General features: G+C 48.8%; 1 protein-coding gene across 1 annotated transcript in view; it reads right to left on the bottom strand.

The window, feature by feature from the left end:
• Positions 1 to 12,359, bottom strand: part of LOC114068280 (protein Wnt-7b) — a 75,150-nt gene extending 62,791 nt beyond the window's left edge. Inside the window, exon 1 of the mRNA XM_027904255.1 lies at positions 11,944 to 12,359. Within this exon, the coding sequence (XP_027760056.1) occupies positions 11,944 to 12,026 (83 nt within the window). The 5' untranslated portion in view covers positions 12,027 to 12,359. The remainder of the gene's footprint in view (positions 1 to 11,943) is intronic.
• Positions 12,360 to 12,760: the final 401 nt, after the last annotated feature.

Genomic DNA, 12,760 nt, shown 5'->3' with positions numbered 1-12,760 from the left:
GCTGATCAAAGTAAAATCTAGAATGAAAAATAATGTTTCCCTTCTTTAAAGAAATTATTCCGGGAAACCGTATGGCTCAGGGGATTGGTATTGGGATACAGAGCCTTTCATCGCTGGTCCAAACATGACCCAAGTCAGTAGTGACCAAAAAAATGGTTACCATTTGGCAGATGCTTTGTGGCCTAGAGTATTTGAAATGAGTTGACGGTCTTAATCCAGTTCCCAGTGGACAACTATCCACATCACAGAAACCACCACCACAATTGGCACCCTCTTCGGCAGCCCTGGCAGGTTGGCCAAGGATTAAATAAGTAGGGACTGAGCCACCCGCCTGTGCCTAGCTAGAGGTTGCCCCTCTAGGTCATGGATGAGACACAGGGATGGGGTGGAGTGGAGAAGCTCACACACCCTCTGCTTGTGCTCTGCTGGTTTTGTGGGTAAGGAGAGGAATTCATTTTCCAGGGCTGTGATTCAGGCACCCTTCGTAAGCAGCATATTCATGCACATGCGTTAATTTAGGAAGGAGACAGAAACCGAGAGAATTTCAGGATTCGTTCTCAAAAAATAAGATGCTAGAATAATTTCTGAGAATTCGTCAAAGCCAGGGTAGTTATACCCAAGCTGCATTTAACAAAGTGCACACAAGCAACCTGCAGAGCAGCTCTGCTTCAAGAAACATTCCTTTTGCTGTGCTATGTTGTCAGTCATCACTTTAATTATCTCACAAGATGTCTTAGAGTGAACATAATTTGTGCCAGCTATTGTCAGAAAGCTAAAGCTGTTTTCTAGTTAGGTATACAATGGCAACTACCTCGTAAGCAAAGATCTGATACACATCAAAAAATCCTTTCAGGGCAACATGAAGAAAAGCAGGACTTTTGTCAGCACTGAAAGTGGTTTTCATTTTTGGGGAGGTAGAATACATCGTTCCTTCTCTCTAATGGAGAGCACCCCCCTAACAAAATACTGTGAGCTAAATCCTGCAGTTATTCAGGCAATGTTAGGGTGGAGCCAAAGTTTAAACTGGAACTTTGGGCAGCACCTGGGATGGCTGTGAGAAGGGCAAATGGCACAAGCTTTGCACATGCCTGCCTGTGTGAAGGCACAGAGTGATCTTCCCCTGCTTGCAGGTCCAGCAGGCAATGCTGGAAGAATTTTCCTGCACACAGGCAGGAAAGGCTTTCCCAAAGTCACAGCAAGATTTTGGCAGAACCTCAAGCCCCTTCTGTGCTCTTTCATTTCATGCCTCTTACAGCAGTGCAGCAAACATGGCAAGCAATGAGAGCTCTGCCCAAGGAAAGACATGGGGAACAAACTCTGCAATTCACTGGAGACCCCCCCTTTCCTATTCACCTCTGTCACAGCCAGGGCACCTCACTGTCTGCTGGACCTTGTTGCACTAAGTCTTTCATAAGAAGGGGTGAATACCTGACTGGCATTTTTCACTATTAAACTGATTTAATACCCACTTTCCACAGTGACAGTAAGACTGCAATGCAAGGCAGCCTGGGACAGCAAGGTGTTTTCAACCTACAGAAAGGAACTGTCATGGGATCTCTCCTGTAGTATAGCCCACATATGTATAAGTTTTTAAAGCACTTCTTGCAAAATGAAAATCCCAGGAAGCAAAAGTGGCAAGCTGCTAAAAGGTTCCTCATCTGTGACACCCAAAATGGAGCATCTTGTCCAAGGGAGCGAATTCATTACGTACCTGAGTTAATGCTCAGATTAGTGGGTTTTCAGGAAGAGAAGGTCCAGATTTGGCAATAAGCAGAGATCAAGGTGGTGAGAAGTAGGATCTCTTCCCTGCTGGCTGGAGGAACACCACTCAGCCGAGGGCATTACCTGACCCCTGGTCATCCACATGCTCCTGCCATGCCAACACATGTTAGATGTGAAGAGCACCCTAATAGAAGCACTTGACCCAAACTGAACAAATTCCCTAATTGCAGTAAGACAACACTTGAGGGTGTGGTTACCACAGAAATCACACCCATGGACAGATCAGGAGCACCTGGCTTCACCTCATGCCTCCTAATGTCCCAGGGGCACGATTATCTCATCAGGTGCCACCTGCCAAGTCTTGTTGCTGAGGAATTGGCTTTGGCACGCTGTGCAGCTAGGGTGGGGACAGGAGAGGAACACACAGGGCCAGGCACACATGCTCCTCTCAAGTGCATTCCTTCAAAGTGAGTATTTACAGCAGGAGGATGCCTAGGTTCTGCTCAGAAGCATGTCTTTGTTTGGGGGTTCCAAAGCAAGGAGCAAGCTGTTGTTGCTGAGTCCTGTCCAGCACCCCACACCCTCTGCACAGCTTGCATTCTGTGTTACTGCTTCAGGCACATCCCTGAACTTGCCACTCTCCAGCCACAGCTTTTCCAGCTTCTCAGTGCAGCCTGCACGAGTCCCAGACAGATGGATGAGCCTGGAGAATTGCTTGACTGGCAATTTTCAGAATGTTTTGCCCTTTTCCTCCAGAAAGAGGATAAGGCCAAAGTGAGACAGAGTCTTTACAGCTTTCAAAGTGCTCTGACTGTGAGAACAGCAGACTGACATCCCAGTGTCCAGCACACATTCGGCTGAGGTTGGGCCGTGCACGTCACCTCTGCAGGCAGGTCCTTCTCTCTTCCCTGCTCTCTTTCTTCCCCAGGTCAAGGTGAAGCCTAACCTCAACACAGCAATTAGCAGATCGAGGCCCAGCAAGAGAAGACAGACCAAACCTCTGCATCTGCCAGGGCCATTGAGCTTCTCTGGAACAAGGAAGACCACAAAACACCAGACAAAGCTCTGTGCCTAGAGGTAAGTTACTCTCGGTTGAAAGGATCTGTCTGGGGAGCAAACTTTTGGAGATTAGCCTAATCCAGAGTCTGATGACCTTTAGGTCAGAGTGCAAGAACTTCCTCTTTGATACATCTTTTACAACATAACCAGAGTGACATTAACAACAATAACCTGACCCCATCCCTCCCCTCAGAAGCACCTACACTGGGCAGAGCTCCCCAGAGACAGAGAAAGCAGAGGAACAAAAGACTCCAGGAAGCCTACTAGGGATGTGCCAATCTAATTATTATGGGCAGTGCTCAGATACTGTGATGAGAGGTGCCAATGAAAAAAAACAACAGCCAAAAACTGTAAAGCTGGTTGATGTACCCTTTAGGCCATGGGAGTGGAGAAAAAAGAATTTACTGTGAATCAGATGACACCATATTTATTTGCACTCCCACCCTCAGACTTCTTGATAGCGTCAAAGTCCACTGGGTTTGACGCTGTCCTGACAGATGTAGCAGTAGTCCAGAGCAGCAGGGAAGAGATTTAAGCCCCATCCTTTGCTCCTTGCTCACTGTGCTGTACAGCAGTGCTGTTCTCCATCCAGCAAAATTCTACTCTTCCTTAAGGCTCAGCACAACAGGTCTGATTCAGGAATGTTCCCCTTCCTCTTCATTCCCCTTGAATTTCTCAGCCTGAGTCATCCGACTACAATATAACTTTATTGTGGAAAGTTTTGTGGGTACGTTTTGTTTTCTTTTAACTTCAGAAAAGAAAAGGTACAACCAGAGGGGGGGAAAAATGTCTCTCATGGTTGAGAGGACTCTTTTAACCAAGGAGTCACATGGCTCCCTGGCGAGCAGCCAAAGGAGTCATGAGAGATGTGGCCATTCCCTTAACCATGTCCTGCCTGCCGGCAGCCCCTCACACCCCGGGCCAGCTCTGGAGGCCAAGCCTGGCTCTTCCCTGGCAGCAGGAGAAGGCTCTGTCAGAAGTGACCTCGGGACTTGGGTCAGCAGCACTTTCCCCAAAGCTGTCCCCAAGGCCATGCTGGGCATGGTGCTGAAGCAGTGGATGGCAATGCCACGTTTCAGGTGCGACACAATCACGCCATCTCTGCTGCCTGTGGTCAGAAAGAGTCCCTGAAAGTAATGACGTGGCACTTACACCGCCTTTTCTCTTTCCAAAGTGCTGTGGCAGCTTTTGCTCTCCTGCCCCTCCCCTCCTTCAAGCCTTGCCAGCACTGTTATTGCCCCATTAAAGCTGTGGGAAACCCAGGCAGGCAGCACTCATGATGCTGCTGCTCAGCATCTTGGGCATTGGGCCAGTCTAGGGCCTTTCCTGTGTTCACCCCAGGGCGAAACCTACCATGGAATAGTGCAATCTGTAGAGGGGCTGGCACTGGCCAGAGTCCAGATCAACTAGAGATGTGCTTGGGCTTTTTCAGACACTGTCCTGCCTTGCTGCCAGGGCTGTAGGGACTGGTGCTGGTCCTGCATGTCCATACAGCTCTGCTGGGCACGGGGCACTGCACAGCAGCTGCTGCATTCCACGCAGCGGTGAGGGAAATGATCCTTGCCCAATTCACAGGAATACTCGTAGGATTAATTCACTTATGATCCTTGCACAAAAGAAACTATTATTAGATGGTAGCCACGTTTCATAATTATGTCTCACTTCAGCCAGATTAGGAGGGTGGATATGATATCCAGTCCTAGTACTGCAGGACTTAAAATTTTTAAATTAAATACACCTCCCAGTGTTTCCCAGGCCCTGCTTGCAGGCAGACAGTGGTTTATATCTTTCTTCCAGCCTTGAAAGCCAGGCTGCCCTGCAATGCCTCTCACATAACAGCAAATGCTGCAGGGCTTTTGAAGTGCTTCTCACCTTAAAAAAATAAATGTTTTGGCTTTATGTCTGCTCTTGCTGGTTCCACAGGCTGTGATTCTTTCAATGGCCACAAAACTGATTTTTGGGTTGTGTCTGTCATGGCCTCCTGTTAATATTGCTTTCATTGTGTGTTCTTGAGAACTATGGCCACATTCCCTATAAATTGCATAACATGGCAGCCTATGCCAAGGCTGTATTCAAATGGATACTGGAAGAACGAGGCTTGTGCTGACTTTGTTTGATTCTTCTCCTGCTTGTGCCAGAGTCACCCCGTCGGCTGTGGCAGAGCCACTCCTCTTTATCAGCTTGCTGAGCTGTGGATGTGCCCCCCAGGGAGAGAAGCCTCAGGCTCTCAGTACCGAAAAGACAAGGTATAAGAGCTCCCCAAAACGCTGCACAGATCTGCAGTAATGGCCATCCAGGAAGAAAGGATTTTGAGTGGCTTTGTTGTTCGTTCCAAGTACCTGCTGGTGGAAGGGTGCAACTCATCAGCACTACCTTCGCACCACCAGTCTGCCAGTAAAGTCCACGGAGTTCCATCAGATGTGAAAGTGCTGCCACTGATCAGCAACAGGGTGTCTCTACTTCAAATAAAACATTTGAGACACACAGAGACCGGTGGAATTGGTGCCACTACACAGAGGAAAATTCGTCTGACACATATCAAACACCTGAGCCTGGCCTTTGCCCTCATTTGCACACTTGCAATACTAATGGATGTCCTTTTTTTAACTTACTAGAAGCTTGGGGGGAAATCTGACCTTGGACAAAGAGCTGGAACAAGACTGTGTCACCATGATAATTAAGTGGGATTTTTGCATAAATGTGAATTTTATCCTTTGTTAAGGGAAATCTGATCCACAAGCATAGGCTGAAAAGAAAATAAATGTTCAAAACTGTGACTGCGACACGGGTAAAAACTGTATGTGCTGTTAAAATCATTTCCAGAAAAAAAAAAATACAGTAACTCTCTGATTTAGCCTGTCTTGAGATTTTTCTAAAGAAAGTGTGATTTGCTGTAAAATAATTAATAGGTGATAATCATCTTGCTGTCATATCCTAGTAGAAGAAAGATGTTTCTGTGATGAGAGCAACTATTTGGCCTCAACTACCCTAACTTCGGAAAAGCTGCCTGTACTCCCTTAGAACTGAACAAAGCAGTTAACTTTCAGCTCCATTGTATTATCCAGAAAACTGACTTTTAGAAAAAAAAAAGGAAAACATGGAGAAGACAACTTTTTCATAAAAGGTTCCATTATCATGCATGTTATTATGCATATTAGCATGTTACCTAAAGGTTTGTCCTAACACCATTTAGGCAGTAACAGAAGGAAAAAATGATAGAAATGTATTGCATACAGACAGAAAAACCTACTGAGAAAATATTTAATCTCTGTATCTAGAATTTCTTCACATTTTCTCAAGTTGAAGTATTTGCAGTTTTCCTTAGGCATGTGTTGTAGCAAAAGCAAATACATAGGAGTTGTCTTGGCAAGAAGTGGACAGCAAGTTTTGTGTAGCTCTCACAATGGAGAGAAAAGATATCCTTTTACCTTTGGAGGAGGATTGAAGGGAGAGTAAAAGAGAAGGAGAGGGTGCTAATAACCCTTAAAAGATTGAAAGACAATGCCCAGGAACCTGCCTCCCCTGGGTTTTCTTCCAGAGCACGCCTGTGCCTACGCTCCTGAACTTCCTTAGCCTCCCACATAATTCTGGGCTTGTAAGCCTGGAGCTTTGAGCAACAGGTTTGTTCAGCTCGTGGACAGGGTATTCACATGTGCATGCCACAATCCCAGAACACAGAAGTCATGGAGATTTTGCTTTTTGGTCATGGTTCTCACGGAGAGAGGCCTGGCTGGTTCTCATACAGTTGGGGCAACGCTTTACAGGAGGGCAGTGGAGGAAAGAGCAAATATAATGAGAAGAAGCAAGCAGACAGGGGAACCCGGAGTTGCAAAAGGCCATCTGTCAGACACTTAGCAGGTGGAGGTGCTTTGCCAGCAGGCATGAAAGGCACTGGTAAGAGTCCACTGAGGGTAAAACAATGTCCTGAGGTTATGGGCTGAAGAAACTGGGCTTGCAACAACAGCCAACTCTGTAACAAATGGTGTCAGCACGTATCCAGATCTCCTTTGACCTATAGCTGGTCCCAGCTTTCTGTTGCTTGTGGCAACTTGGGAGGACTAGAGGGTTAAACTGTATTTTGGGGTTAGGAGGCTCTCTGAGAACATTTCAGCCCAAATTATGTGGTCCATGCACTGAGAACACACGTTCTACCTGCAACAGGCCATAGTGCCAGGTACACACAGAGCACTGCACCATTGCATGAAAGGTGCCTGATAGTATAACTGTGTAATTGCAGTCACTTTGTTTAGCACTTTAGCACCTCCTTTGAAATATTGTCTTCTGAGGGATTAGCCTTGTTGGGCTTTACACCCACTATTGTGTTGGTAATGCAACGTATGTAATAATTCCATGCTGTCATCCTACAAATTCTGGATGCTGCCACCTTTCCTCATAATTACTTAGTTATTGTTTTTTTCAGTTTCAACGTGTGCTAAACATCCAATTCCAGAACTAATTGCCACAAAAGATTGAGAGAGTTGCCTTCATCCAAATGCATTTGGATTCAAGGATGTTCAGAACTGATGGAGACCTTGGCATGGAGATGAGTAGCCAGTCACAGATTTACCAGAGCTCTCTGATTAGAGAGAGAGAATTTTATTCTGGGTGTCTCAGTGAAATGATGGACTTTACCTTCTAGAACTGCCAAGAAATCATATCTATCTTCCTGTAGCTCCTTCAATACAGGAAAATAGCCTGTATCAAACAAGCATGCCAAGCTCACAGTGCTTATGGCAGCCCAGTGTGAAAATACCCCTTATCTTTCTCGTTTCTGCTCAGTTCTCACTTTAGTTAATGCTAAAGCATTAGCTTTAGGTGATCCAGAAGATAGTTGATACCCTCAGGAGATTCACCTGTTCTGTCTATAAGCCAACACATCTCTGGGGGATGGTTAAGTGGAATTCCAAACCCTCTTATAGAGGACTATTATGACAGTACCATGTAAAAGGACAATCTAAGGATGACAGCTCTCCTCAGGCATAGGACACTGCACAAATAGAGGCTAAGGGAACAAGCTTGCCCTCAAGTCTTAGTTATAAAATGAACAAGGTGCAAAAGCAGGAAAATTATGGATTTACACCATAGCCCAGTGACTGAGCCAGAGACAATCCTGTTCCCATACCAGCCTTAATCACAGAGGTTGATCCTGCCCTGATCTAACCAGGATGGGAAGAGGGAGCACCCTGTCTGTACCAGCTGGCAGGGAGGCATTACTGGTATTACTGGTGAGGCTGTGCCCCCCAGGGCAGGTGGGCTGTCCTCTGCCTGCACTGCTCCCTCCCTCACTGCACAGATTCCGAGACCAACTCCAGGGACTCTGTCCAGCAGTCCTTTAAGGAATCTTTAGGGCAATCTTTAGGGATTAGGCATGAGTACTTTCCTGTAGGCATAGGAAAAGTATGCATTCCTTCTAACCCACTTCCCACAAGTGTGGAGAAGCCATGTTGTAAAGGATATGGAATTGTAAGGATGTGGGAGCACCAGCAGAACAGATGCAAGACATGCAGAGGATTTTTCTCCACCTACATTTCCTAACCAGGCAGTAATATCTACTTGATCTTCTAACTGAAGATTTGTGCTGCTATTACTACATGCACACACTCTCTTATTAATTATTCCCAATCACTTTATAGCAAAAACCTGAATTAGCTGTCTGCGTACCCACAGATAATCCCCAAAATAAGCCTCTTAAGAACCGATTGTCACGTTGCTGGTGAATGCATCCAGCCCTAAAGAATATGAACAGTGAAAGGGATACACAAATGGAAAATGGACAAGCACCATTGCATTTAGAAGCAGCTAAATATGTGTATGTGTACAGACATAAGCACACTCCAACATGCACTGCAAGAAATGGTGTCACAATTACATATAATCCTCGGGTTTAGACATTTATACTAACTGCACTGATATTATTAAATGGCAGATTTATACTTTAAATATTTAATTGGATTACCAAAATATGTCCAGTGCATTAAAAGGCATCAATCATCCCACTACCAGCTATTTGAGCCACAGTCAGTTTCCTTTTTCACAAAGTCAGACACTAATTGCTTCTGGTTGTAAAAACGTTTACAGTGCCTCAGCGGGCCAAAGGTTAGCAGGCGAGCACCTCGAGGAAGACGACTTTATCAGATAGTACATTTACAATATAGAAACCGATTTTATAAAGAAGATGGTTCTTTAAAATAATTTCGAATGTAATCTACTATAACTTAACTTTCTTCACAGCTATTGCACACAAAACACTGAGGCCCCGGAGCCTTTTTCATTTCAGCATTGCCTTTTCTATCCTTATAATCCCATTTCATCACGATGGGATTTTTGATCTACAGGTTTTGTGGCAGAATAACCAGGCACGACTGAGCACTGCATTTGCTCACCCTCTGCATCTCCGGGTAGTTAACGTCTTTATTCCTGAAGGATCGACAATGCAGAAGCCGAGCAGTCATTCCCATAGCCAAAAGATGATAGAGCTCTCGGGGGAAAATTACCATAACCATTGACAGTCCCTGAGATGTCACTAAATGGCAGCTTGGGAAGCATCCTCCGCTCCGGAGGGCGAGGGTGGCAGAAACAGACACCGGCAGATAATGCTCGAACAGGCTCTACTATGCTTTAATCTTCCAAAGCTACCATTAGTAAGCCAGAGAAGTATATTTACCCACCAGATAAACACCACAAATTCGCTAGGCTACTCTCCACTGAGCACTGAAATAACTCCTCTTCCCTTTCGCTTCCTAAGGGGAGCGAGGTGCAGCATCGCAGCCCGCACGGCGCTCCCTCCGCTGCTCCGCTCTGGGGAGGATGGGGGGGACACAACAAGTGTGGCCAGGCCGGGGATGACCCGGTGGAGGAGCGGGGCCGGGGGGCCCGGGCAGCGCTGCTTTCTCCCGGGGGAGGCATCGGCTCCGTCCCTGCGGAGTGATGGATGGAGGGAGGTGCGCGTCGCCCTGGGGCTCTGCTTTGTTGGGTTTCACCTCCTGATCCCTTTCCCTTCTGCTCTGCTGGGTTGCAATAGCCACCTCGGCTCCGGCTCCGCGGGTCCAGCTCCGAGTGACCCGCTGCGGAGGGGATGAACTGGGGACGGCCCAGGGGAAGGCGAAAGAGCATTATTTATCCCCCACAAGTTCTCATTGTCGCGGGGCAGCGCTCAAAAGATCCCCAGGCAGTTGGCTCAAAATAAAGTAGGCATTGCTTCCCTTGTATTTCCCCTCAACAGTCGCCTTAGTATTATTATTATACTTCTATAGCTTTTGCTTTCGGACCTTGTAATTATGTCACACAGCAAGGGAAACCGCTAGCATCCCAGCATCTGGCGTGCGGTTGAAAACTTTTGTTTTAAGATTTGAACTATTTATAGAAGGAAAATTTTGTAGGATAGTAATTTCCTACGGTTTGAGAAAAATATGGCTACGCTTACATTAAAAGGGTGTATTTATTTATTTATTACCACTTCTTCCTCCTGTCTAAAAAAAAAAAATAAAAAGAAAGCAAAACCAAAGATAGCACGGCAAGGTTTTTTTACAAGCTATCGGACACCTACCCAGCAGACATATCCCTCCCGAGAACAGAAACAGCCTCTGGCTGAATTAGACCTAACGTGCTTCCATAAATCTAAGCGCCTTTAAAAATCGGTAGCCAAGACATGTGCATTTCATTAAGAATGCAGAAATAGGCTTTTAGTTTCTTTTTATGGGTGTGTTTATTCCTATTTTTCTCCCGTAGCGGTGGGTTATGTTTTTTCCACAGCCTACAGAAAATACACACACACACACGCAGAGGAACACATGCACACGTGCTTGCCTACATGCAAATGCTCCCATGAATTCATACAGCGAATAAAACATTTATAGTTATATATATATATATATATAAATTCCACATTCAGTTCAGGTATAAGAGCTCAAATTTGCACCCATCGGGATACCAAAAGTCTGAAGTCGCACGCGAGAGCAGGGAAACGCGTCCGGCCCCGGCAGCCGAGGTGGATGCGGGCCCGGGGATGCCGAGGCGGGTTCCCCATCCCCGCGCGAGGGGAGCCCCTCCACCGCGGCCCCGGTAGCCTGGGCCGGCCCCGAACCGCCCGCTGCGCTTCCCGGAGCTCCCCCGGCCACGGGCCCCGCGTCCCGGCACGGAAGGTCTTGCCGTGCCCCGGCGCTGGGGGGATGCTCAAGGGAGGGAGAAGGCTCCCCGATTTTAAACCGGCTCCCTTCGGCCGAGTACCTGCCGCCCCCAGCGCCCTCCTCTCCCCACGGCTGTCCCGTCCGAAGTGCGGGGGAGCAGAGCTCGGGACAGCTCGCCGGCAGGCTCCGGCTGCAGCCCCGGACGGGCCCGGCTCCGCTCGGGGGAACCCGGGCCCGCCGCCCCCGCCGTCCAGCGCGGGCACAGGGACCTGCCGGGGACCCGCAGCAGCACCACGGCGGCACTTTGTCCGCAGCCCGCACGGACTGGCCCAGCCGCTCCTTATCCACCGCAACGTTAGACACAGATATAGATATTAAAAAAAGAGACCGAAATTCCTCGCAGTCCCACCCACCGACTCTCATTTCCCCCACCCCTACCTCCACCCCCTTCCTCACAAGGAAAAGGTCCTGGAGCCAGCCCCAACTGCGGGACTGGGGATCCCTCCGGAGCGAAGGCAGCCGGCCGACAAGGCTCCCCGCGGGCGGCCCGGCCCGGGCTCTCGCCGCCGGCTGCGGCTCCGCGGGCTCCCGGCGCTCACACAGGCTGCCCCGACGGGCGCGAAGCGATACCCATCTCCGGTCTGGCAGGAGGAGGAGTCGGGGTCGGAGTCCCCAGGGGAGACGCCGGCCGCTCCGTGCCCCGCCGCCCTCCCAGGTGCGCCGCCCCCGCTGCGGGCACGCCGGGTCCCGTCCCGGCCGGCGGGGCAGCCCCGCAGTTACCTGGCCGTGCGTCCCTTCCCCGGCGGGCTCCGACCGGCAGCGCCAGCACCGCCACCAGCGCAGCACCTCCTCCTCCTCCTCCTCCGCCGCCACCGCCACCACCACCATCCTCACCGCCACGCACCGCGCGGAGCTGCCGCCCGGGCTGGCTTCTCCCGGCTCCCTCTGCTCGCTCTGCGCTCTGCCCATAGGTAGCTGCTAGCGGGGGCATTGCAAACAGTATTTGGAAAAAAAAAAAAAAATCTGGATCACTTACAGGTAACTCCCACTGGTAAGGATGAGGAAAATCTGAGGGTAATACACTGAGAGTAACACACTGCGAGATGAAAAAAGGATCATGGCTGAATCCCGTTTACACTCTTGGAGTTCGCTTCCTTGGTTATTCCTTTCTGGCCCCCCCTGGTCGTAATTTCCCACCCTTTTTGGTGTCAGCTGTGGCTTGAATCTGAGTTGGAATCCAGTCCCTTGGGCTTGGGGGGGCTTTGTCTGTTTGTTTGTTTGTTTGTTTGTATTGTTGTGTGTAGTATTCCCCTGGTGCTAATGCTGCTCCCTGTGCAGAGTGTGTGCTGGTGCTGCTGCTCTTGCTGCTGCTGCTGCCTCTGGGCTCCTGCCTGTCATGTCTCAGTGGTTGGAAGTTGTTACAGTGGGTTCTCGTGTTGGAATGAGGATGGTTTAAAGGATTTGGATGGCAGAAAGTGCCTCTCTCTCTCTCTCTCCCCCTCTCTCTGTAACTCTCCTGAGACCCGGGGCTGCCATTGGGCAGTCAGTCACTGCAATCCGCCTACTTTTTTCTCTCCCTCTCCCTTTTTTTTTTTTTTTTTTTTTTTTTTTTTTAAGGGGAGGATGACAATAGAGAGACACTGATCTAGCCTGGGCTGCAATGAATCCGTGCTCCCTGGCTGAGCTCTCTCCACACGCCTCGCCCCGCAGGCGCTGCTCACCCACTCCATTTTTAACTCTCCCCCGCGCTCGGGGGCTGTGGGCTCCCTGCCCCTGCTGTGGCACCCTTGGCTCGCCCTGAACGAGCTGGTAGCTCCCTGCTCCGCTCACGGTTAATTGCTTTATTATGGGCA

This window comes from Empidonax traillii, unplaced genomic scaffold (assembly GCF_003031625.1).
Source record: "Empidonax traillii isolate 1590-97213 ecotype Southwest subspecies unplaced genomic scaffold, ASM303162v1 scaffold1028:size206112, whole genome shotgun sequence".
NCBI lineage: Eukaryota > Metazoa > Chordata > Aves > Passeriformes > Tyrannidae > Empidonax > Empidonax traillii.
The sequence above is the reverse complement of the archived record's forward strand: the minus strand, read 5'-3'. Positions and strand labels throughout refer to the sequence as shown.